This window comes from Falco biarmicus, chromosome 4, assembly GCF_023638135.1.
Source record: "Falco biarmicus isolate bFalBia1 chromosome 4, bFalBia1.pri, whole genome shotgun sequence".
NCBI lineage: Eukaryota > Metazoa > Chordata > Aves > Falconiformes > Falconidae > Falco > Falco biarmicus.
This window is the reverse complement of record NC_079291.1, coordinates 108,894,582-108,921,915: the sequence shown is the minus strand read 5'-3', so window position 1 is coordinate 108,921,915 and position 27,334 is coordinate 108,894,582. Positions and strand designations below refer to the sequence as shown.

Genomic DNA, 27,334 nt, shown 5'->3' with positions numbered 1-27,334 from the left:
GAAGTTATGATGTACTGAAAATGCAGATTTGTACTAAGAATTTTTACCACACTCTGCTGGTGTGGTTGGGTATAGCATGAACTAAACCAAACTAATCCCACAGAAATTAACAGTCCAGCTGACAGCACTAAACTCAATGGTGTTAACTTCAGATTTACACTAGAGAATGCAGTTTTACCCCTATGAGATTGATTTGTTTACTTCAGATACCATGTGTCCCACTGCCTCTTTTGTATACTTTTTACAGGAAGAGAGACCCAAAACTGAGCACTACTTCATGCTGAAAGGGAGAGGTAGGAACCGCGCATAAAACACTTGAGTGCAGGATCTGGGTATCATCGTACTAGGATAAAAGTCTGGGCCAGGGATAAACAATGGCCTTTTTTCTCCAGTTAGACTATACTCAGGATACTGGAAGTATCATTGAATGATCACATGAATACATGAAACTATTTGCTTCATGAAGTGTATGGAAGGATTGACAGACAGGACACACAGAAGAAACAAGAAAAAGATGTCCCTTTAGAAGGGCATAATGTAAATGAAACTGTGGCCTTTGCCTCCCTGTAACTTTTTATTAGAAGCATGAGATGTTTGCTGAGTGAAGGATACTGATGTCAAAGGTTGACAGGGCATGGTTCATTAATCTTGTCATGCCCTTTTTCCAGTCATTTCACACTCTTGATTCATACTCACATACTTCTATCCCTTTACAGTAAATGGTAGCCTCTAATCATTACTATGAAGTTGTGTACCTAGGATGTCTTCTGTAATTCCAAACCACTCAATGCATACTTGTGTGGTGCATGTGTGAGGGAGAGAGGAAGTGAATGAAAGACACAAGATAAAAAGTTGGTGGGGTTTTTATGTTTGTTGGTTTCTTGTGTGCTCTTTTTAAACTACACTAATTCCTGCAAATAAGATCCAATGAAATTCCTTCAAATAAAGTTTTGGATGTCACTGTGCCTGAAGTACCCAACCAACTCCCTAGTGGTTACAGGCCTCGCTGTGCCTGCTTGAGCAATACTTCCTGCATTTACATACTTCTTCAGCATACCTGTATGGTGTACTGGTAAACTCCGGCTTTTGGCTGCCAAGGAAATGTCAAAATGCTGGGTGAAACAACTATGGGAACATATATTTCAACATCTTGCTGGTTTCGCACTGGAACTGGTAATGTATGAACACCTCCATCCTACAAAAAGCAAAAGCACAGTATTATAAATGGCACCATAGTGCCTCCTACAATTTATGTTTAGTCATATATAGAGAAGTTGTTGAAAACATCTGAGAGAGGAAGGAAAGCAACTGTTTAGGGTCACTTATGAACACCATTACTTGTGAGCAAAGAGCTCATCACAGCAAAATGTACTATTGCATTAAATGAGTAGTATTACTGTGGAGATACAGCTGCCCACATTAAAAGGCAAACAGCAGTAAGAAATACACTTTCACTACTCCTAGTTTTTGACACCTTGTCTGCAGAACTAATTCAGTAACTCCACGCCTGCATTTACCACTTGCTCATTCCACTCTGCAGCAGGTGAAGACAAAACTCAGCCTAACAGACCCATTCCTCAGCCCATCTTGACATACTGGCCTTTACAACTTGGCTGTAAGTGTAATGCCGTAACTCTGGCACAACTTATTGTTTCTTATTGAAGTTCTGAAGGAAAACCTTCAGAGCTCTCAGCAGACCTCACTTCACTGAAGACTACCTCTGACACAGAGAATGAACACGGTTTATCATATACAAGGATCTACTAAATCCTACTCGGGGAATCACTAGAACTATTTCATAGCAAATGGGTTCAAGTGTTGAATTTTTCCAAGTTTCAAGCAAAAGCAAATCACTTTCACACCACATGCCCTGGTTAGCCATACCTTCAGCAGCCTGCCCAACTAGCAAAAGTTAATATTAATTTTAAGAAATTTGCAGGCTGATACATTTGGCAGATTTTCATTCCAGCATTTAACATCACTTACCAAATGATAGAAAACTTTCCAAATGTGACTGAATGCAGAACAAGGCCAGGGTATGACACTGATGATCCTACCACAATAAATTGTAAATTTCAATCAGAGAATGTGAAAGGGCCTTTGCATCGGCACACGGAAACGATATGTGCCCACATAAGTATCTGCCATGAAAAAAAAAAACAAGGCTGTGCACCACTAGTTTTAACAGGTGTTTGCCACACACTTGGTAGCAAAATCCCAGTCTTTATTTAGGCAAATCTTCTGTTGACTTAACTGACAGTTTTCCTGAGGTAAGGATTTTAGAATTTGATTCTTAAATCTGTTTAAACAAAGGTGGCTTAGACCCATGTATGTCTTAGGTTTCCTTTTATTATGTGACTATTAAGTCACTACTGCACAAGTAAATTATTTCTATGCCTACCAGTAAAGCAAAAGAGTTATTACGAAAACATACCTGATCTACTACTGATGTCAGTGCAGCATCAATGATAGTCTGACCCTTCTTCACTGCTTTCACATAATGATACGATCCATTCAGAGATGACTTCAGCACCTCAAAATATTCTTTGGACAGCTTTGTACTAATTCTGATATTCTAAAACCAGAACATTAAATAGATATTGCCACAGGTAACTAACATGAATACTGTACAGAAAGCCATAGACATACTAGCAACAAATCAATGAGAGAACAACCATTTAATAACACAATTCAAAGAAACTTATCTGAAACCGCGTAAGAATTTTTCCCTATGAAAATTTCAGTCTCTCAGCAAGATTGTATCTTTCAGACACGGCATTAACTCCAAAGAAAATATTTACTTTTTTAAATTATCAGCAACCTGAAATTAAACACAAAATGTGCTAATATTTATACTACTAAATAATTTACATTTTACAGTAATTTCTTAATTTTGTCATTCTTAAACTGAACAGGGAAGGAACATGCAAATATACCACCCCAATAGCATATGTCTGAGATCTAGCTGAAACTCAGATCTGTATCTCAAGAAGCAAATTAAAGCAACATTCCCATAAATTCGGTATTCTGAAAAGCATAGTTCAATAAATTTTTTTCTGCTAGCAAATGAACTATTGATTTTACTTTTTTTTAAAGCAATGTATATTTGGTACCTAGTACCTAGAATTCATCTTATTTAACTAGCAAACAGTGAAGTGTTTTAGTGCTACCTAATCCATCTAAGCTTTTCCCATAATCAACGGAAAGGACACAGGTAGCTCCTCAAGGATGTTATAAGCCCACCTTGCACCTCATTCTTTAATAGGAAAGATTGCCTCTAGACATGAAATATTGTATGTGATGGGGATTGATGAGATGAAGTACCATATTAGTACTGCTCTCCAGCAGTTACCCCAGTTTGCAATTTCCAGTGCAATGCCTATGCCACATATTTGAAGTGCACTGTCCATCTTCTTTTAGTTTTTTTTCTACAGTACTTAAGACTCCAAGGGACACTTTCACATGAATCTCTGCTTTATTTTACCAAAAAAAAAACCCTCACAACAAAACAATGAGGGGAAAAAAGAAAAGGCAAGAAGCAATATGCTTTGAAATGTCCTAACTCTGTGTAAACAAGAAACTGCTTAACTAATTTCAAAGAAAGACAGGATTTAGGAGACAGGCACTCAGAAGTATATCACCATTTCAACTTACATCAGATAAATACACCTTATGGCTTGATTTATCATACACTTCAATTGTTATTTCATAAAGTCTGCCTGTTTCCAGGATCCATCTGTCACCTGGATGAACTGTAAATCCTACAAAACAGGAAAAACTGAATAGCACAAACCAACAGCCTCTTTACATAATGTATGTAAGCATTTTGCTTCTGAAGATACACATTCATTGTTTTAAGCTGCTGAATACAAAGATGAAAGATACTTACTACTAAACCTATTTTGCACTGAGCTACTTTTCTGAATAAAATTACTTTTCTGTGAAAAGCAATACCAGAAATGGAAGCATGTATATACACAACGACAGACACCAACACAAAAACAAGAAAAATTATATTAAGTGATGAAGAAAACTGCAGCCAGTACCAACCTAAATACTTAGGATTTACAACATAGATAGTGCTGTTTGGTAATCTGGAAACCCCTTCCATACGAATACCTGAAGTCTCAGTAAAGGAAGAGAAATATTTTGACAAAAGTCAAGTAAAGATCAGCTTGTTCTTGGGGCTCCTTATGCCTCTGGGTATTAAAGCTAATTGTACACTGAAAATAAATGTTCTCCCCACTACCCTGAAAAACAGTGAGCATTTTAGAGAGATTTCACTGGAGAATATAATGCTCTAAATATAAAAATTAAGTAAAGCCCCACCACATTTCCACACTGAATAACGGGAACACACATGATTTAATTGATCTTTTGCCAACGTAATTTCTTAGCACATTTCAAAACATCAGGCAGCTCTGTTGGACTGAATTCACAGCAGTGATGCTTTCTATGGCTCTACCAGGTACTCTTGATTTTCAAAACTACTGGTACAAATGTAGATAATTTTATCTTTTTATGCTGCAAAGGGTGGAAATTTTGCCTCCTGCCATGAAATTCTGGATGGAAAAGCATCACCTAAAAAGGATACTCTTGTGCCCAAGTACAAGGTTAGTTTGTCCCTGCTGCAATGCAGTTACAACGGATGTTGCCTGATCCAACTTGGCAACTGGCCAAGACGGATCTCCCTCAGGACCAAGTATGTTGTTCTGTAGCTGCAATCCATACTGATCAGACGGCATCATCAATTCTGTACATAAAACAAGACAACATATGAAACAACAAAATCAAATGTGTCAGTGTTTGGACGCTGATAATTATTTCTGATTAATTTTTACTGATGCCTGGTGCACACATTAAATCAGTATTTTTAATGTCTTACGGAAACAGAATTTCTGTGATTACATCAACACACACGCACAAAATTAACTTCTTGCCTAACTTTAATTTCTTTGAAGCTGCAATTTTCAATTAACATCATCCCACCCTTTTGACCTAACATCCAACTCATTCCCAGCTTCAGAAGTGGCCAAATAACTTTCTATGAGTTACTGATAATTTCTGCTGCTCCATTCTGCACTACTAGCTGACATAGTGAGCCTAGTAATCATTTATTTAGTCTCTTTCAAAAAATAATGTCAGTCATTACGAGCACAGGCTCATTGTAAGCTGCAGGCACTTTTCTGTTAGAAAAGTTACTAATTAGATTTGATTTAACTAAGACAGAGTTTTAGTAAATGGGAAATAAATGAGTACATCTAAAATGACAGTTAGCTCCTATTCGAAGTTATCCCTAGCTTCGTGTCCTTCACAAACCTGCAATAGTATATCCTTTATAGACACAGTTTCTTTGAGAGAAAAATTAAACAGCTGTATCATGTGGTTTAGGAAAACAGTATTAAATATTAAAATATTTAATTTAATTGATTTATTAATTATTAAATCTTAGCAAAAAACACAACTTCTCAGCCTTTAAAAATTCACATAGGGTTAAAAAAAAAACCAAAAAAACAAAAAACACACAACCACAAAACACAGGACAAACCTGTAATCTTCCCTTGCCTTATTTTCTGAACTCTGTACTGAATTGATGTTCCTACCAGAAGATAAATGTCATATGCTGGATTCAAAAGAATGTTTTCCAAAATTAGCAATCTGACTTCTGCAGGTTGTACATGCTATTGAGGGTAAAGAAAAAGAAAAAGCAACATTGAAAGCAGTTTACTTGTTTGAAACAGACCACACAGTAATAACTTAAAATCTGTAAGTGAAAAATATTACTTGCTGTAATTGGCTCTTTATTATCATCTCAAATTCAGTCACAACAGGGACATGCAAAGCACAATGAATAGTAGGAAGATCTGCTCTATGCATACTGTGCAAGGCTGAAGAAAAAAAATCAAGTTTGCATGGGCATGATTTTGGTTCAGTTTTCTGGAGAATACAGATAAACTTGAGGCAGATGCAAAATGACTATTCAGACATCTAGAAATTCATTTTCCCTACTGTAAAACATGGTACTTCCACACAATATAACCATTACAACTTCACTGAGGAACCTGTATCAAATTCACTAGTCTTTTAGATTAGGAATACAACAGGTAATTGTATAAATTCCATTACAGCTGTTTGAGGGATATTAACTGAAATGGCAGTCCGGCAGCAGTGACAGATTTAAAGGAACTACTAACCAGACAGCCATAAAAAAATTGCAAATGGATTATTTCGATTTCACTTACAGTATTCGCTCAAAACTAATTCAGAAAAATATTAAAACAGAAAGCTAGTAAAGCTACAAGCATTCAAGGAAAAAAAAAAGTCAGCCTGATACACAGGATAACTAACTTCAGCAATTAGGTAGAACTGTAACAAACCCACAATTCTTAACATGCACTATTATTTGTGCCACGTTATTAGTATTACATACATTTAGGTAATATTTTCATAGAACACTTTTTACAAGTATGCGTTTGATAGTCCAAGGCAATTCTGCTTTAAACAAAAACATTACGTACAACATGTAGCAACACAAATCTGCAAAAACAGACTGCAGATATGAGATGAACTTCAGAAAAACTCCACTATTTTATAGAAGGATTTTTTTTTTAAGGTGCAGCATTAAATTGATACTAGCACAACTGCACGTATTCCTGCAAGGGACAACCTGTAAGAACTCTCAGGTGTTTGCAAATTCTATTAAAAGAAAAAACAACTCTGTTACTAGAGTTGAAGGAAAAACTCAGTCACTGCAAGTTACAAAGAAACAGCATAGATTTACTTAACAGCTAAAAACACTGCCAGTGCTGCAGTTTAACACCCTTGTAGCACTGACATTCTGATCCCAAAGCCCTTGCTTGGAGAGGAGCATCCAATGAGGTAGAATTACATACCAAGTATCCCTAAGACACCCATTTCAAGCACAACAGGAAATAAAGGTATATCCAATATAGTAATCCTTGTTCTATTTATTTATTTATTGAAAAAAGGACCTAAAGTGTTCTAGTTGGTTATTTTTAAAAAGAGGTAAGAGGCCAATGCCCTATGCAGCATGATTCTAGGTTTTATATATATAATATGAATGACTACCAGGAATAATAAAACTGTACAGAAGTATTTGAAGTGTATTCCTCAGGGCCTTTTGTCACAGTTCAGTCTAAGAATGATGCCTGGCACATGCTCTGTCCTGCACTAGGTAACTGCACCAAACTCCAAACCTTTCAGGGCGATCAAGAGCAGCACTGTAATCTTTTGTGATATGGACTACAGAGTTGATCCAGTAGGACAGAGATGCAGCACTGATATCCACAACGTGACTACAGCAGGGCAAGCTTACAGTACTCCTGTAACACTGGACTAAAAGACTACATAACTTGGGGGGGCGGAGAAAGAAAAGAAAAAGAATGCAAGTTTCTTACCTTATAGACACTTTCCTGTATTCTTGCTTTCAATTTAGAACTCCCTGTTTTCATTCCAGACACCAAAATGGTATCTCCTTGCTTACCAACTTTTTCCATCTCCAATATATAGGAAGGTGGAATGTAAGTGGATTCTAAGAACTTGAGTATACTGAAAGGTAAACCAAAAAGTGAACAGAAAATTGTTAACTAATCTTTGTAAACTCACAAGAAACACCACCAGCATCTATTCCCAGCTATTTCCGTTTTTAAGCAAATTTAAGATGTCTGCTTGGGACCAGATATCCAAATTTTACTCATTCTTCAAGATATCTGCAGCTAACTTCTGTGACTGATAGAAGTTTGTTTGAAGCTTGTTTGTGGGCTTTCAAGAGATATCAGAAGACTGCACATGTTGTCTACAATGATCTCTCCAGTTTTTACAATAGGCGTAGACTGCAAAAACTCTCTATGTTATTGTAGAACAACTGATGTGAAAGACCCAAAGCTTATGTTCATAAAAGCAACAGCTTAAACCAAAACGTAACTGTGACCTACAGGAAGAAGTTAGGATTCATTTAATAAATTACTATGAAAAAAAATGTACAACCAGAGTACTTGTAATAACGCTTAAGAGATTTCAGTTTGATGTGATGACAGAGGAAAGGAATTTGCCATGAATGTGTAAATGACAGGACAGAAATTGAAAGAGGATCATCTTCTGAAGTTTGCCAGCTTCCATATGCACATGATCTGTTTGGCTTTATGTGCACTTCCACAGCACAATCAGTATAGCCATATTGAGAACAGTTATAAATATTAACATTTATGACAGTTCATTGTTTATTTTGCAAAGCTGTAACATGATTAGAACATTTTTATGTTACCATAGCTGTGCTAACAGTACAGCATATATCAATATTAGTTTGGTTAAAACCACATCTCTAGCAAATACACTGAAACAAAAAGGACTATGGACTAGGACTTGGATTGTAAAATGCACTGAACAATTAGCACACTGCCTGGCTGTCATTATAGATAGGGGCCATATACTCGTACCTGCAGCTTCAAGTGTATTATGGGCTTAACAGGCTTTCCCTTGGGTAATGCTGTGTGTTTGTTTCTCTAAGGCTGCATAATTGGAGTTTGTGTTTACCCAGCAGAAAAAAAGTCCTATTTGCTACCCCTACCCCATTTCTAAGGTATTTGGAACATAGGTTTGAGGACTGAAGTTAACTGTTAACCATTCTTCTCTCTAAGAGAACTGGTTTCCCCACATGCCAGTCATAGAATCATCCTATGAATAAAGCCAGGTTCTTTAAAGGAAAGTATAGTTTTCTACATTATTTTATGTCCCACAATTTCCCTATATTTTGCTGGAACCTGTTTTCTGAAGTAAGTGAAGTCTCTGGTGCAGGAGTTTGAATCTATTTCATCTCATAAGCTTACTATACATTAGGAAATTTCTGACTAAAGATGTATTCAAGAAGTGTCTGTAGACTGCTGTGTGACAAAAAACAGTTTCAGGTGTCTGGTTAAATTCATGTATATCAGGGAGGCATTTTTTTCTACCTACATTCATGTCAAGCAAAGTCAAGATTTACCACATAAATACTAGCATAATACCACAAATAACAGGGCCCCGCTGTGTTAACACCAGCTGGTATCAGTGCAGAGGTAAAATTCTTGGAGTTCAATTTGAAAAATATCCCTTACTACTAAGCAGCTTTCAATTCTGGTTATTTTAATAAGGATGGAACCCCAAATTTCTGTTTGAAGTCACTGAAGAACAGAACTACTAAGTCATCGCTGTAAAACTACACCGTACATATGCTTAATAAAAAAATCCAAACAAACAGAAACACACCACTACCATAACAGAGGCCAAAGATGGTCAGCGACAAACACAGGAGGAAAAAAACATTAAAAAAAATATAATCATAGGGTCTGGATTCTATTCCTATCCTTGCCATAGGTGAACTTTCTGACTTTTGGGCAAGAACTTCATCTCCATTAAATGCAGGAAGAACTTCCTTATTGTACAGAAATGCTAAAAAACACTTCTCTCATTAGCGAGTTGAAAAGCATTCAAGATCTTGGGACAGAAGGTTCCACAAAAATTCCAGTTAACTTATTGAGTCAGTACAAATGATGAACCGAGAATCATGACTTATTTATTAAGCAAGTGCTTTCCATTCATTGCTCTGTCTGAAAGACAATATATTGAATACCTTCATTGAATGCCTTTCATTTAATTATGTCACCTGGCTTTATGAGCTGTAGCTAGCTCACAAGCAGCCACTTGGTCAGTTCCAATTTAAATATTAACTACTTTGAAAGCTATTTCAATACCAGTACTAAGTGTTGACTGAAACCTGAAACTCTTCAAGTTCAGAGAGCTCCTTTCTGAAATAGAAGAGGACTTTCTTCCTTCAGAAAAAATATCTAAAAATAAGCCTGTCTGCCAAAATCCTAAGATAACAATCTTATTGATAAATCTTTCCTTTGCACAAGATGTTTCAGGAAGATCACCAATTGCATCTATTTATTTCTAGTTGTTGCATTAGGGCTACCTGGGCTGCTCATTAACGCTATAAATTGTTAAATTAAACAGGGATATGAGTCCCCAGGCTGTTGAGCAGGCACTTAAAAAAAACATCCTGAAACAACTAAGCCATAAGCATTATTTCAGGCATCAGCTCGCAACAGCTAGACATGGGGAAATAGTTACTCAAACATGATAATTTCAAGAAAAAATTAAATTAACATACCGTAATGCACTGTGGGAATCTGAGAAGCCATCAGCCTCTGTGTCTTCTACTATTGTCCAGTCAAAGACTAACCCTGCCAATGTGCTGAAAGTGTTTCCTACAAATCAAAATCAAATTAAAACAAAAATAACCAAAAAGCATACAGTCTTCCTGGAACAATGACTTTTTTCCCCCTAGAAAATTTCTGTATCTTACCCCCAAAAGAAGCAATATCTGTATTTAGTTAAAAATCACAATCTACCTTGCTTTACTGACTTCTGCAAGTTTAAGATGTTTCTGTTAAGTGGCTTTTCTGTTCACATTTTGCAACACCATATTCCACTTTATGGTTTTCACAAAGCCCATGAGATAGGTGGTGGCACCTGCACCTATCATCCACTTGTCAGTCCTCAAGACATCCTTCGCACCCACCACCTCCTTTCCCCTTTGACCACAAAACCCTTACCATTTCTTGGATATTAGCAGGACATACATAAACCTCCCCCCTCAAGCAGCTAAACAATCTTTCATTTTGAAACACGTGGATCTCAGTTCGCAGCACAGATGAACTGCACTTCCCACAAATACTGTTTTGGTTTTGAGCACAACCATGATTTATCCATAACAGGAACAAGTTTTCACTCAAAGAACTCAAACTGAGCACCTTCTTTCCAGAAACTGTGAACCACCAGAACATGAGAAATTGCAAATGGTAAAAAAGGAACAAAAAGGAACAGAAAGGAATAAACAGACTGAAAACAAAGATTTATCATTATCGTATTTAAGTGTAATGAGCTGCTAATATGAAAGATCTTACAACCTTCAAGATGAGTCTTGCTCTGAATTGCAGAAGTTGCAAATAAACACTGAACTGGAATCCCAGTATTTACTATATTTTAAAAGATTTTTTCATTTGTGTTATTTCCTTGACATTTATATCTATATTAATAAAGTAAGAATCAAAGCAGATTTATCATCAGATTCTTATGCTTAAAGGTTTATGACTTTTTAAACCACAAAAATATTTTAAGACAAGGTAACACAACACACAGCCTATGTTGTTGCTCCCATTTCTATACAAATTACTGCATATAGCTCCAAATCCCAGATAAATAGGATTTTAAACACAAAACTCTAAACACACAAGGCAATATAATTAAAATTGATTCAGAATGGATTAATTAACATGCATTCAAGTCTGACTTTCTTTAATGATGCATGGTTTGGCTTTGCAAAGCTGTATTGCACCCTTTTGTTTTGCTGCAACTGAAAATAACAAGGTCAGTGGAGAAACGCCCATGGCAGCACTATGAAGAAGCTATGCCTGGACAGAGACAGTGCTGCAGCCAATTGGTAGCAAAAGCTTGAAACTGTCCCTTACAGCTTCTGAAAGACCGCCGGGCCTGGGTGTCCTGGCTCCTGTCGGGGTCCCTCATTACAAAGACAAAGTCAGGTTATCAAAGAAACTATCATGGGCATTCCCCAGACAACGAAGGGTCTCACTCGTTCAAGCCAGGATCAGATATCTCTGCAGCATGGTGGGCAGTGGCTGTCTCCACGTTAAACCCAGCAGCAGCAGCACCCAAGGAGGCAGACAGGTAATACAGCACTTGTGATGAACCATAGTATGTCTTTATCCTTCCCTGAAGGATCACACAGCTGTAACAGGAGCTGCAGACCAGCTGCCCTTCGGCCAGCTGTAACATTACCCTCCCAGGCTCCTCAGATGTCAACACAGGCAGTGACTTGCGTTCCCACTCCACAACCATAACCTCGCCCAGAGCTGCTCCTCCTCTGTGATGCTTCAGCAGAAATGTGTCTCTCTCACTGGCAAGGCTGGAGTAAATCCCAGTAAACAAAGAGAGATGTCTTGATGCGCTGTGCTCCATTGCTGCAGCAGGAAGCCAGCGTTCCTTGCACACTCACAGCCAAAGAAATGCAAGCTCATATCTTTAAGCCTTTCTCTTACTTAACTCACCTCCAGGGAAGTCATAATAAAATAACTTGAGCTAAGTTCAACAGATAAAAGAAAACAATATGTGACTTTTTCCCCCCTCTACATTCTATACTTTATTTGGCCAAATATGTCCATGATAATCTTCCTAACTTTCATTAATGATCTTTGAAAAGCAGTATTTGGGAATTGAGTTTATATTTGAAGTAGCTTATTAAAAACACGTACAAAAAGAAATCCACAATTACGTAACTGATTAAAAAATAGAAATTATATAAAAAATATATATATGTGGAATAGAATAAGGAAAGAAACTATTCCTGAAGATATACCCTGTATAATCCATAGTAGGATTCTACTCCTCTACACAGGATTAGAATCATCAACATTAATGAATGGTCTGACCCACACCAAGTGCAATAATCTGGCAATATAAAATACAATAATCACCATCTGCCCAAAGCAAATTGCACTTGGTATATCCCTAGAGCCTACTTAACAACTATACATACCAGGGAAAAAGCTCTGTCACTACAGCATTGTATACGTACAATTATTGATACAAAGCATCTACTCCCCCTCTCACACAGGCTGCACTAACAGGCTTGACACCCGTTCCTTGTGCAAGTTTTCAGCAAAATTAAGCAGATTTTTCCCAACAGTCATTGAACTGGATAACTATTTTATATTGATTTTCTCACCTTCTGAATATTAAATAAAAAGTGTTCAAGAGTCCTTTATTCAATTCTCTGACTTTTCCTGAACAGTTATATCCCTCAATAAACGTGCCACTGCTCTTGAATTTATTTTTTAGAGTGTTCCAAGAAAAACCACTGAGAGTCTAATATGTCCAAAGGTCTCCCAAGAATGTCAATGTCATTTGGGTCAAAAAGAACTGATTTTCAAAGCTTTTGAGTGTATCCTGATCTTCTAAACTTAAACAATGTGTTGACTAGAAGCCATAGGACTAAACTTCCTAATCTTCAATCATGCAGATTAAACATTCTTTGTGAGTTTGGAACCATTGCTCCTGTTCAGACTCTAACCTGGGTGGCTACAAGCACAGATTTGTCTTATTGAGCATACTTGAAAGTTTGCAGAAACGCCAAGCCAAGAATCCAGTATTACACACAGTATAAGAAAACAAAATTATTTTTCATTATTAACATCGTAACATGGTATTCATGACTTACAAAAAAATTAAATGTAGGATGAGCTCAATCACCCAAAACAAAAAATTCAACCTTTTCTAGCTGCTTTACATATAATTTCCTTTCAGCCCAGCAGTTGTCCTAAAAATCACTTGGTTTGTGTGAGTGTTGATGCATGCATAAAAATAGATTGTTGAAACTAAACTAAATTCTTACCAGCATCATAGCTGTTTTTCTGATGCTACAAACAGTAGGAAAAGCAGAAGTTTTCTGCTCCTATTAAATAATGATGCATTCAGCCAAGTGTACTGACTTTTATGATCCTAAATGATACCTCCCAAAAGTGAGCGTAATAATTAAGGAATATTAATCCAAGCAATAGGTGGTTTGGTCTTCAACATAATCTTTAAAGATACTGTTGGACACTTAAATGGACTCAGATAAAATGTTCTTTTGCAAAATTTATTAGACTACCTCAAAAGAAAAAAAAGAAGAAAAACCCCCAAAACTGAACAGATTTACTTCACATCCCTGTGCAGCCTTGCTCAGCCTAGTTAAATCCCGATGGAACACTTCAACAGGACAAGTTCTGGGACTTCTTCCATTACATTTCTACTCCTAATCTGGAGGCAGAATTGTTAAGAACTGATACCTTTTTTTAAAAAAAATTCTGATTTTTATAAATACCGCTAGCACTAGCTTTCTTGGGGGGGGGGGGGGGGGGGCGGGAAGGGAAAAAAGGCAAGCAAAAGTTGTTGGCAATCAGTGTTTAATCTTCCTATTCAGGCAATATGTAGATTTTATTTTACACTTTAAAAAAATAAGCTACTGAATGTATTATCCAGAGAGCTCCCTTTAAATTACTGAGTTTGGCTTCTAACATTCAATTGTGTTGCAAGTAAAACCTGTGCACGTCAGACAATTGGAATTTCAACATATATTTTATCTCTTACTAGTAAATCTCTTACCTTCAGAATCCAAAGCCTGAATTTTTAGCTCCAGTGGTGAATCTTCAAGATAGAGTTCTCTTGTTGTGGACACAATTTGGATATCATGAATTATATCAACTATAGCATCACAACGAAGCACTTGTCCAGTCACTTGAAGAGACATCAGAAAGACCACATGAAACCAGCAACACTGCACGTGCTTATCAAGAGCACCACCAAGACAAAATGCACCTCAAATGTAGCCAAAGGCACAAGACACTGAAGGAACTGAAACTGGGTCATGACCTTGACTGATAAACTCTTGGTCAAATGGTGATTGTGGCTAAGCAAGCAGGAAAAGCAGTTCCCTTGCCCACTGAACTTTAGAACAAATCTTTAAAAAACCTGTGATCTCCACCTACACTAATAATTACAGATGTTTTCTCTGAGTACAGAGTAAGAGTTTCTACAGTGCAACTGCCAGATGTGGTCCATGTCCTAGAGAACTTCATGACTTTTACCCACAGATGATAAACCCCTATATACTTCTTCATTTAGTGACTGTAAGACATTTAATTGGCCATCTGTTTTTGCCTATCTGCCATTATAAAAACTAACCTGGCACACTGTATGACAGACAAAAAGGCAATTTCCAGCTTTTAAAATGCAAAACATCTGAATTTGCATTATATAAAAAGTAGGTACTGAAAATTATTTTCAGCCACTCCACCCACCTTTTTTTTCCTCAAGGAATTACCTGTTTTCCTGTTAACATCATTAATACTTATTTGAGGTGTTTAGCAAACGGAACTTTGAAACCATATCCATGGAAAGTCTAAAATTACTATGCATATGAACAGAAATGTCTTATTTTGTGCACTTATACATCTCTGCTTTGTTTCTGAAGGATGCCAGGATCCCCATAAAAAAGCAGTGGTATGCTTACAAAAATTAAAACTTACTTATATCTTCAGCAAAGATGATACTTGTCAGACGTGTGGGCTGTGAGGACTGTGCCTGGACAACAGCCTTCTGTGAACACTGGCGCTCATCCTGATCTGCCAGATCTATGCTTGCAACCTCTGGCCTGGTGGAGGACCTACAATATTATTTGGTTGTGTTAGCAGGATTTAAGTTACTGCTAGAAAGGAATCAAAGGTCTGGTTTAAAAGCTACAAACATCATTCACATGAGACAGGCTACACTGTCAGGATGGCAACAGCTCCTTCAGGACTTCAGCAAAAGCAAGCGAGGGCTGAAGGAGGAGGAAAGCACAGCCAGAAGCCCACCAGAGCCCAGGCAGACAAACACAGCATTCTCTCTATTGTGGCATGCTCACCGTTGAATGCGATTCAGAGCTATACCCTGCTACTTAACGAAGTTAACAAAGCCTCTGGCCCAAGCATTAGCTTAGAGGTGTGGACAAGCAAAAACACATACAGAATATTGAGGCAAAATGTAGAATAATTTTAACTGAAGGCCTGTTCACCACTTGCATTCTAAAAATGTTTGAATCAAAGCTCTAAAAAAACCGCATGTTCTCCCTGATGCCAACACATCACAGTTATGTATGTTTGCTATGGCAGAGACTCTGAACATCTAAGAAACAACATTTTTTAATCAGGAAATATGAATAAAAATATAGTCAGTCTGTTTAGCTGAAGTACATACCACTGTAAACCATGCGAAGTTGTATAATCACCTTTGTTGAAACATAAGCTTACATGGAATTCTGATCTAAAATTGATGCATCTGTTACTTCCTGCTCCGACTTGTACAGCTTTTCTAAAGACACGTGCTTCAGGAATGAGCTTGTGGGAAGCTCCTCCTCAACATGGATGTGCAGCCCGGTTCCTACTTCCTCTGTGCCAAAAGCATCAAGATGAATGAGAGGTGGGATGGAAGTGTTTAAAAGTTATTCAAAAACATGCCTCTTGAAATTAGAGATGGTAGCAATGATGGTAGAGATGGCGAGGCCTGAATGTAGACTGCTCAAAGCGATTGCAGTATTCAAGCAGGCCATACCTCTTGCACACAGTTAAAGAGCGTCACCACTCTGGAACTAGGATGAGCTGCTAACTAACCATTTTGGAGAACCGTTTGGGAGAACTGCGTCATAGCTTCTCCACAGAATTCCTTGCTCCTGCTACACCTTCAGGAGTTACTGGCACCCTGCCTGGCCCCCAGCTCAGAGCCCAGCACCCTGCTTAAGCCTCTAATGAATTAAATGTCTGAAACAGCCATAGCTGTTTGTTCAGAAGTCCTGAGTCAGAGCTCTTTCACAAGGGTCCTTTGAAGGCTTAAAACAATGAAAGAAAGCACTGATGACAACGCTGTTCAGGAATTGCTTCTCCCAGATGATGACAGCAGTTCTGATGAAAACATTGCATTATCCAGTAAATGCAATCTAAACCGGGCACTAGATCCCCACCTGGTAAAGTTGGTGAAGCTGGATTGATTTAGACTTTTCTTCTGGAGGATGTCTGAAAATGCCCACCTGTGATCTATAGGAAAAAATCTTTTAACTCTGCAACGAGCCAAAGGAGACTTTCATACGGCAGTATCATACATGCCCTTCTCCCCAGACACAAGTTTTACACACTTTTATTACTGATAGCACCAACCAATCCAGAACACTGAAAAACAAAATTTCTTGTTGTAGTGGGTTTGCATGGCAAGGTTTTGGGAGCAGGAAGGGCTACAGAGATGGCTTCTGTGAGAAGCTGCTAGAAGCTTCCCCCATATCTAACAAAGCTAATGCCAGCTGGCTCCAAGATGGACCTGCCAATAGCCAAGGCCAAGCCAATCCGTGACAGTATCCCTCCGGGATAACATATTTAAAAAGAGGGGAAAAAAATCTGTGCAACAATTGCAGCAGAAGAGAGGAGTGAAAATATGTGAGAGCAACAACCCTGCAGACACCAAGGTCAGTGCAGAAGGAGGGAGAGAAGGTGCTCCAGGCACTGGAGCAGAGATTTCCCTGCAGCCTGTGGTGAAGCCCATGGTGAGGTAGGCTGTCCCCCTTGGCCCACAAAAGTCCATGACAGAGCAGATATGCACCTGCAGCCCCAGGACCCCCCCATGCTGGAGCAGGAGGATGCCCAAAGGAGGCTGTGACCCATGGGAAGCCCATGTTGAAGCAGATTTGCTGGTAGGATGTATGGACCCATGGACAGAAGAGCCTACACTGAAACAGCTTTGCTGGTAGAACTTTTGACCCCGTGGGAAACCCACACTGGAACAGTCCGTTCCGGAAGGACCGCAGCCCATGGAAGGGACCCACACTGGAGCAATATGTGAAGGACTGCAGCCCATGGGAAGGACTCGCATTGGAGAAGTTCATGGCGAATTGTCTCCTGTGAGATGGACACCACACTGGAGTGGGGGAAGAGTGTGAGGAGGTAGAGAAATCAGGAGTGAAGTTGAGCCTGGGAGGGAGGGAGGGATGGCGGGAAGGTCTTTTTAAGTCTTGACTTTTAGTTGTCATTATCCTACTCTGATTTGAATGGTAATAAATTAAAACTAATTTCCCCGAGTCAAGTCTGTTTTGCCCATGATGGTAATTGCTGAGTGATCTCCCTGTCCTTATCTTGACCTCCAAGCTTTTCGTCATATTTTCTCTCCCAACTCATGAGGGAGGGGAGTGACAGAGTGGCTTTGGTGGGTACCTGCCACCCAGCCAGTCAAACCACACTTGTTAACTAAATCGTATCCATTTAAAAAAAAATAACACATCACAGTAAGTTCAATTATCTTAGAGTTAAGAGTTGCAGTCCAGGTGAACATGGACCAATCCAGTTGTAGTCACAGGAATAAAACTGCAAGTTGTGTTTTCAACCTTAAGCAGTGAAAAGCACAATTCTGAAGACAAAATCCAGTTGCACAAGACACCAAGATCCCTTTGGTTCGAAGCAATCGGTAAGACAGCAAACTGCATTTCTTACAGAAACCTCACATGAAACAAAAACACACGTGTTAGCTCTCTAGTTCCCCTACATATGGGTCTGGATTTTATCACACTACACTGTCCAAATAATGAGGCCCCAAAAGCTTGCAGTCCAAGGGCACAACACCCGTCAGAACACTTTTAATTGTGCGTGGTAATAGCGGCGTAGAGGTTCATTGGACACTACTATGCAGTATGGTATTTTTGTCTTGGGAGAAATTAATTAATTTCAAGAATTTTTAATTCATAATATTGGTGTGCTCCCAAAAATATTTTGCCTACACAAAGACTAGTTTCAGAGGATTTTGAAACAAGCCGATCAACTGCTAACTCTGCAGTTTCAAAGTATTTTATCTGCTCAAGGGAAAAAACAACCCATGGCAGCACACAATAGACAATTTAAACATCAATTAGAAGCTTAAGCCCAAAAATTGTTCATTATATTCTAGATACGTAACCTAAGTACACAAATACAAGGATTTTTTTTAATACTAGGGTTTACAGTGTTTCTAAAATAGTACAATTTCTTTTCTATATTAGTAGTACATTTAACTTCCCCATATAGAGAGATTAATTTAAGAGCAAACAATTTGTTATTTTCCTGTTACTCTGTACTTAGGCAACCATGAAAGTTATCCAACATTCTGCAAGTTTCTTTAAACGACGTTAGTATTCACAACCAGTAAGGCTTTTTCTGCACTTGGCTGGTAGGCATTTTAAGCTAACTATGTGGATCCAACATAATATGCATGGTGGCTTTTTTTAAATAAGCATTATACGTATGGAAGTGACTTTTAATTTTATTATTTAGTTCTTTACATTGCTTAATATTCTCTGTCATTCAAATGTTATATATTAATTTGCATTCTTATAGTCTGAATTTAATTATGTTTACAACACAACAGGGGTTTCACAGTGTTTTGTATTTGTTGTTTAAATATACGGCTATGTATTGCAATACATAACCACTACAGTTTGTACTAATAGCAGTGTTGTTAAACTAAACCTAATTACAGGATATTTTTCAGGATAGAAAAAGGAAAGCACAAAGATAAACTTAAGTTTGCATTGAATTTTAGCTGTAAACTTACATACACTCCACAATTACAAAGGAACTTTTAAGCTTTTATGGCTGAATGCCAGTGAACTCTTTGCTGTCACTGGAGTAGGGAACCTGAGACTTGATACTATTTGGCCTCTAATGGTAGTTTAAAATACGATACAGATTATCAACTGAATTTCTTACTTTTTCTTTTTTTCTAAAAAAACATTTTTAGTTTTATTACCAAAAGGATGTCTGCTATTTTAGGCAGTTACCTGAACTGGGCAGGTAAAGTAGGGCCTTTCAGAGGCTTGGTTTACTATCGATTTATATTAATAAAGAATCTGTATGACTACTGTTTTTTACACAACATATGAAATATTTGTGCCCCCTCAATATCATCCAGCGGTATCAAAAGCACTTTCTATTTACAGCTAACTCCTATTCAGAGTCAAGTACAGAAAGGATAAGGCATTAATCAAACAGGCTGTATAGCAAGTATAGTGGCAGTACTCTGCTGTAACACACACGGGGATCACTATTGTGTTCTAGATGAACAAGAAAATTTTGCTTTAAATGGCATCAAAGACTGCAAATTATATCATCTTCCAATTACAGCAGATCTTCAGCAGCACGTCAGCATGCAACAGTGAGAGTTAGTCTTGTCAGAGATCAAAATTAGATCCTGAGAAGCAAGCAATGGAAAGCATTTCTGGCACTAGCTCTTGATCGCATACCAGGGTCTAGAAGAAAAAGCAAGGTGGGGAGGAAGCACTAGAAAGAAGAGCGAGATGAAGGGGAAAAAAGCAAATAAATGCCCCAATATTTATTTTCCTCAGAATAAAATCCTACTTACTGAGGAATTAACGACACTTGCAATAAAGACCACCAGTCTTCTTTCCAATTTCCATTTTTGTCTGTTTTCACGCACACACAGAACCATGTGCCGATATTGTACCTACAGATCTACACAAACCTATGCCTGCACTTTTTTAATTGACTGTTCTCTAATATCACATGTGAATACTTGAATACTTCCATTATACTTAAATCAGCTGGTTAAAACATTACTCTTTCCCTCACTCAGCAATATTCTGTTGATTCTTATTGCTTCAGCGTTTTATATTGTTTTGTCATCTCTTCAGATGTGGAGATGCACCACAACTGCCAGTTGATCTAATCTTTTAGAATTTGTATCAGGCATGTAGCCAGAGGGAAACGGGACAGTGATGTTTTTAAAGAGTTTGGCAAGATTGGATTGACCAATACATTAGGCACCTCACTTCTAGTCACTCTTGGGACTAACACTGTTGACATACAAAAACGAAGAGTCTCAAGAGCCAGAACAGCATCCAGGCAACTGTAGTTGTATGATAAAAAATAGGTTCCCAGAGAACCAAGGATATGGGAACTGATCCCATTCTGAAGAAAACACAGAGGGAGCCTGGCAAAGTTCCCTCAACTCTTAAGGATTTTTAACAACACAGTGGCAGATTATCTCTTTATTGTTCACTCAATCCTCTCCTAGGATGTTTCTTATTGTACTGGGAAAACAGAAAGCAGCAAAAAAATCCTCCATCCAGTCCTGCTTTAGAAGCAAATGGAAACATCACACACAGAGTGAAGGATAAGGCTTGCACTCATGGGTTTTTATAATGGTGACCAGCCGGCATGCCCATTAACTTGAAAGGAAGCAGAGTTAAGCCAGTGATGATTGTTCTCGAAATCCAACCCAGATGCCCGAATTGTAATGTGGATATTTTGTGAAATCAACTGGTAGACAAAAAGATTTTATTCTAAGTGCTTATTTTTGCACCTTTTCTAGCTGCATGAAGGAAAATGGCGTGCCACACTAGTGACAGTCATCTTCCAACTAAGACAATGCAATAAAGGTTTATCCACACAAGTTGTCTGAAATTAGCTTAGCCTTACTGCAAGTTAGAAAACTAAAACTAAAATATTGCAGATTACTTCCAAAATACAATGTCACATATTGCACTATTTCAAATTACCCATTGTAAACCTTCTTACATGTAGACACCCTTAAGGCTTCCATTACTATGGTGAGACACACACACAAACCCAGCAAAAGTCTTAAAACATTTCATGGGTGTTGAGCAATTAAAGCTGCCCCAGAAGTAACAACAGCCCCTACTCCTTCTATCCTCCTTCCCAGGCAGGTTATGCTCAGATTCAAAAAACATTTTTTCAGCAGTAAACCTGCACTACAGGCTGACACACTGGGTAAGAGAAAAAACATGATTTCTTCTGCCTCTTCAACTCTGGCAGAACATCTATGCTGCAGACCCATGCTACCTACTCTGGTTTTGAGCCAACATGTAACACTGGCCTGACCCACAGCAACACAGTCCATTTCACTTTACCAGCAAGGATATCTCAACCCAATTCTAAGCTCATTTGGCTATCTACAAGAGCTTGAAGCCAAGCTGGAAAAGCACACACTGCACTGCAGCCTGCCTACCTGCCAGACAGCAGCGTAGACACCTCCCAGAGAGAGGGAGAACATTTTGTTGCCTGCTGTAATGGCCTTAAGAAGTAGGAAATGCAGCACAAGTGAGAGCTAAAGAAGGGGTAAGACTAGCAGGAGATAACAATCATTATTTAAGATGTCATTTTGTAATATGGAAATTAACAGTCAGTATCTCACACAAAATACTTTTCCGTGAAAGTCAAAGACAGGGTTTTTTTAGACCCGTAGTAAAACATAATCCACAACAACTAAACCCCTGGATTATCCGTTGAGACTGTCAGTCTTGTAGCAAAGTAACAGACCTCGAACAGCAACACTCTTATTCAATACACATTTTTAAAACACATAAACCACCACATACATCCCCTGGAGTGATAAGATCAATTTACAACCCAGTATTAGAAACATGACAAGATAAGGAGCTAGAAAATCAGCTCTACCTGCTAACTACTGCAACAGCAGCGCTGTATATAGGCTTTGGTTTCTCTGGAAGCACCTGTGCATGACACAGCTCAAACACTACTCAGCTGCTGGATCTCTCACTCCAGCTCCCTGGCACCTGCTCCTCTCCCAATGGCAGTTAGCTTCCTGTGACCTCCGTGAGGGCTTCAGTAGCACACAAATGCTGTTATTTAAGGTGGCAATAAAATCTCATTTGTTGTATTTGCAGCAAACAACATTATACAGGGCCATTATCACCTTTGGACAGTTTCCTATAACCTTGCCATAGCAAAACTTCTGACTTCAATGGTCAATGGTTCAAATTCAATCAGTTGCATTTCTCAAAGTTAACTCCTGAAGCTGAAACTTTCTACCAGTTCTCACCATGTATCTCAATTCTAAAAGATATGAAATGATATCACAGACATGTAAGCATATTTATCGAGGACAGATAATTTCTGCCATAAATACCCTATGCCATGCTGCATACCTTGGGGAAAATGTTGGGGGGGGTTGTGTGTTTCCCTCCCAAAATGTTATTTTGGTAAGGCTGATTTCAAGGAGGCAATTCTGCTCCTAAATGCTTTCATTCTTCTAGGTGTCATTACTGGATTAATGTAATTACAAGATAAATACAGATGTAATTTAAATGCTAAAAATATCTGCTCAGACTGTGTTTTATCCCTAAAGATAGTACCACGTACAGTATTTACAGATGGGAACACCGTATGCTTTGAAAAAAAAGCTTTTACCAAAAAATAATTTTAACATAAAGGCAACCCAAACTCCAGACGGCACAAGCATCTTGAAAATCTGAAAATAATTTAAAGCTATGTGTGTAACTTTATCATTGCTCTCAATCTGCTCTGGTGATGATAAAACTTGACCTTTTCCCTCGGAATCACTGGAATTCTCAGACACTACAACAACTGCTTTGAAAATATACCTTTGAAATACCTTTCAGAGGTAAACTTGAAGCCCCAAAGGGAAACTGGAAAGAAATAAGGTCACAACATGTCATAGACTTATTTTTCATGAAATTGGACACTCAGGTTATGAATTCTGAAAGTTTGAGATGACTAATGCAGTCCTTCAAATACTCAAAGGATGTCTTTTGAAGACAGATGCTGCTTTTAAGACAAGAACAGCATTTATATGCTACCCCTAACCTTGCAATCTCCCATATTACATAACCTCAGTCCCCTTCTCAACACAAAGGGCCTGAAACTTGTAATTTCCATTCCAAATCCTTGCTTTTGTGCATGCAAATCCACCGTCATTTTACAAATCCTGGGTAAGGCACAGCCACTACTTCTTAAGTCATTACCATTTAGCACTTCACTTTAACCGTTTCCCACCAGTAATAGCTATTACTGACAGCTCTAGCAGGAAAGTACAGGAAACTTGTCAGCAAGTAGCAGTGGAGTTGCCTGCCCCTCCAAAATACCCTTCTTTCTAATCCTCTGCAGTTCAAGGCCTGCGAGGTCAAGGATGTAGAGGGTAAGACTGCTGCAGATGCAATCTAGCAAACATGCTCTGAGCACCAGGAGCATTACTGCTCCTGCTCAGTCACACACACAGCTACTGCTTCCTCCTGATGGTTTTGTAAGCACACGTTGAGCTTTACCACCCACATCCTGCCAGTCCCTGCAAAGCAGAAGTGAATAAATACACATTTACAACCCCAGTACAGAAAATGATGACACACTCTGTATTAAGCCGGCATAGTTTCCTTAATTCTCAACCAAAACTAATCTCTGAAGAGTAGGCAGAGAGAGTGGATGGAAAAGCATGTTAGAGTCTTTCTGCATTAGGGATACAACCTGCTGCTGGCAACATAACACGCTCTGCAGTGGCTACAAATCACTCTCATTAGAGGTAGGTATGTAGACCAAATCTGATACTTCCTAGAGGACAATCTCATATCTTTACATCTGTAGATTTCAGTGAGATTTGCAAAGGTCTACATATTTCTGACAGCTGGATAGCACCCCAGCATCACCAAGTAGCTGGAAATTAGGAAAGACAGTCTACACCTCCCAGATTTTGCTAGTGCTTTGATGAGTTTGGGTTTTAAGTTCATATGATGTACTTTACCACATAAACCAAATCCTTTTAAAGATTCCGTTGTCTTTAAAGATTACTGAGGAAAAAGAAAAAAACATACTTGTGAGATTTTCACTAAAACGGTCCATATAAAAATTAAATTACACGAGCACAAGCAGCTCATCTAGGAGCCTGTTTCCGTCAACTCTTGAAGAAACTGTTATTACTGCTCTTGTGTGTAATGTGCTCAAATGTGAAAACATGCTCAAACGTATAAATTCTCACAGATCAAAGGCTGGAACAAGCCCATGGATGAGAAGTGTAGGACCAGCAGGTAAATAAACTGATATACTGTGAAAACACAGCCCTACAAGATGTATTCCAGTAACTGTCAGCCACAAAATAATAACTGAAAACTGCTATGCACATGCATCTCACACATAAAAGTATCATTCCACATATACCTTGACTGCCACTTTTTTTCAGGTGGGTATGTCCTGCTCATTACTGATCCAAATTACAATTCAGGTATGCTAAAGGAAGGACAAGGAGTCGGTAACATTTAACATGACTGCGATGCAGCTGCTAAACCTGCACAGATCATGCTATTTGCCTTTACCTCCTGGTGCTCAACACAACCCAGACCTGCCTGCCATGAGCCCAACCCGCACACCTCCCCCTTGTGCAAGGCATGGCAGGCCTCTCAGCCACAAGTCCCTTGAGTGTATCCCATTCCCTCAGCACCAAGGCCTCCTAAAGAAAACTGGGAAAGCTTTGATCTTTTACAACTTGACTTCCTTGTCCCCAGGTGATGTGCTCAAGGTGTTGCCTATGCCTAAAGTAGCATCGAGAAGCTCTCAACATAGCAACGTACTATGACTCCTTTACATCCATACCCTGAACTCAAAGCCATCAGACCTTTGTTACTGCCCACGGCAAAGGAAGGGGTATTTTTACACCAGCAGCATAAAGTACGAGCCCTGGGTGCTGTCCCCACACACGTGGGGCTGCAGGGCAAGCATGTGTGGGGTGGTGCTGTGGGTACACAGGCAGCAGAGAGAGCACATCGGGCGGTGTGTGGAGGCAGGGTGGGCATGGTTAAACCATGACAGTGGGGTACATGGAGAAGCAGGGTGGGCATGCATGGGGTATGTGGGGTGGGTGCACGTGTGGTGTGAGGCGCACGCAGGGCACCCAGCCATGGCGCGAAGCTCCCCCACAGCAGGGACCTTCCCCTCAGGGCCTCATCAGCCCCAGCCTCCACACTGCGCCCCTCTCCTGTGGGTTTAACTCCCACTGCAGAAGAAAAAACAAACAAACAAACAAACAAACAAACCCCAAACCAAAAACAAACAGCGAAGGTTTGTAAAACCCAGCCTCTCCCCTCAGGGATTATCTCCATTTCTGCCCCCACGCTGCTGGGCCACGCTAAAAGCCGCCCGAAGCGAGGGGAAACGGTGAGGGGAGGCCTGGTGCTGCTGGCTCCCTCAGGGGAACGGCTCCAGGCGAGGAGCGCTCAGGCCCCACCGGCCGCGTTTTCCCGCCGCAGGCTGAGGAAACGCCGCAGGTGCATCCGGGCGGCGGCGACGGAGGGAAAGAAGCGGCGGACAAAGAGCAGCGGCACCTACACTCACCATCGGTAGCAACCCTCGCTGGCCTCTAGCGTGAAGTTGACGCGGGTGCCGCGGGTGAATGGGAGCAGCACCTTGGGGGTGTTGAGCTTGGAGGAGGCGGTGAGGTGGAGGGAGAGGAGGAGAAAGAGAGGCAGCGCCTGAGGCGCGGGGGTAGCCATGCTCTGCTACAAGCCGCCGCCGGTGGGGGCGGGAAAGGACGGTTGTGCGCCCCGGGCGGAGGGACGTCAGCGGCGGGGCAGGGCGCCCCGGGGGGCGGAGGGGGCGAGGGGAGGGGGCGGGCCTGCCCCGCCGCTGACGTCCCTCCGCCCGGGGCGCACAACCGTCCTTTCCCGCCGAACGGGGCAGGCCCGCCCCCTCCCCTCGCCCCCTCCGCTCCCCGGGGCCGCGCCATCGCTGAGGTCATTTTTAGCGGCGCCCGCTACGGGCGCTCCCCGCAGCGGTTGAGGCCAAGGGGACGTCCACCAAGTCAAACCACCGGAGGTTTTAGCAGTTCTAAAAGGCTCCTATCGGGGCACATCATGTTGGAAACGGCTTGAAGAATGGGGCAGGGAGGTGGGTTTTCTTCACGCGATGTGGCTGTCGCCAGCTGTAGGGATAAACTTGAGGGTTTCGGCCTAGATGGTGCTTATCACCGACCAGAGCCTCCTCAACAGCTGGCCTCAAGTCATTTACAAGTGGAGCATGTACTGTTTTCACCCCACTGGGGACGTGGGATGAAGACTGTGGTGTATAAGGTCAGCTTCACCTTGCTCTGGACAGCACCTTCCAAAAGTCCTGCTGAAGGCTGAGTGAGGTAAGCTGTTTGTTTTTGAAAAATATAATTTACAGATTAAAAAACAAAACAAAACAACCCTAACTGGATTAAATCCTAAATCCTATGGATTAGAAAACCCCTAAAAAAAAATCAAGGATATGGGTATTACATACTGTACTCTTTCAGCGTGCACATTATGGTAGGTAGAGTCATAGACTCATTTAGGTTGGAAAAAATCCTTAAGAACATTGAGTCCAGCCATTAACCCAGCACTGCCAAGGCCACCACTAAATCATGTCCCTAAATGCCACATCTATGTGACTTTTAAGTACCCCCAGGTATGGTGACTTCATCATCTCCCTGGGCAGCCTGTTCCTGCTTGGCACCCCTGTCAGTGAAGAAATTTTTCCTAATACCCAATCTAAACCTCCCCTGGTGCAACTTGAGGCCATTTCCACTTGTCCTGTTGCTTGTTAACAGGGAGAAGAGACCCACCCCCACCTGCAGACAGCCCCTTGTCAGGCAGTTGCAGAGAGCGATCAGGTTCCCCCGCATTGAGTCTCCTTTTCTCCAGGCTGAACACCCCCAGTTCCCCCAGCCGCTTCTCACAAGACTTGTGCTCCAGCCCCTTCCCCACCTCTGTTGCCCTTCTCTGCACACTCTCCAGCACCTCAATGTCCTTCTTGTAGTGAGGGGCCCAAAACCGAACACAAGATTCAAGGTGCAGCCTCACTAATGCCGACCACAGAGGAACAATCACTTCCCTTGTCCTGCTGGCCACACTGTTTCTCATACAAGC

General features: G+C 40.1%; 1 protein-coding gene across 1 annotated transcript in view; it reads right to left on the bottom strand.

The window, feature by feature from the left end:
• NUP210 (nucleoporin 210) overlaps nucleotides 1-25,998 on the bottom strand; it is a 69,420-nt gene extending 43,422 nt beyond the window's left edge. Inside the window, exons 1-11 of the mRNA XM_056336161.1 lie at nucleotides 25,782-25,998; nucleotides 15,144-15,280; nucleotides 14,221-14,352; nucleotides 10,169-10,265; nucleotides 7,419-7,569; nucleotides 5,549-5,681; nucleotides 4,595-4,753; nucleotides 4,051-4,119; nucleotides 3,655-3,761; nucleotides 2,435-2,575; nucleotides 1,058-1,195 (exon numbers count right to left, since the gene is read on the bottom strand). Of these exons, the coding sequence (XP_056192136.1) occupies nucleotides 1,058-1,195; nucleotides 2,435-2,575; nucleotides 3,655-3,761; nucleotides 4,051-4,119; nucleotides 4,595-4,753; nucleotides 5,549-5,681; nucleotides 7,419-7,569; nucleotides 10,169-10,265; nucleotides 14,221-14,352; nucleotides 15,144-15,280; nucleotides 25,782-25,939 (1,422 nt within the window). The 5' untranslated portion in view covers nucleotides 25,940-25,998. The remainder of the gene's footprint in view (nucleotides 1-1,057; nucleotides 1,196-2,434; nucleotides 2,576-3,654; nucleotides 3,762-4,050; nucleotides 4,120-4,594; nucleotides 4,754-5,548; nucleotides 5,682-7,418; nucleotides 7,570-10,168; nucleotides 10,266-14,220; nucleotides 14,353-15,143; nucleotides 15,281-25,781) is intronic.
• Nucleotides 25,999-27,334: the final 1,336 nt, after the last annotated feature.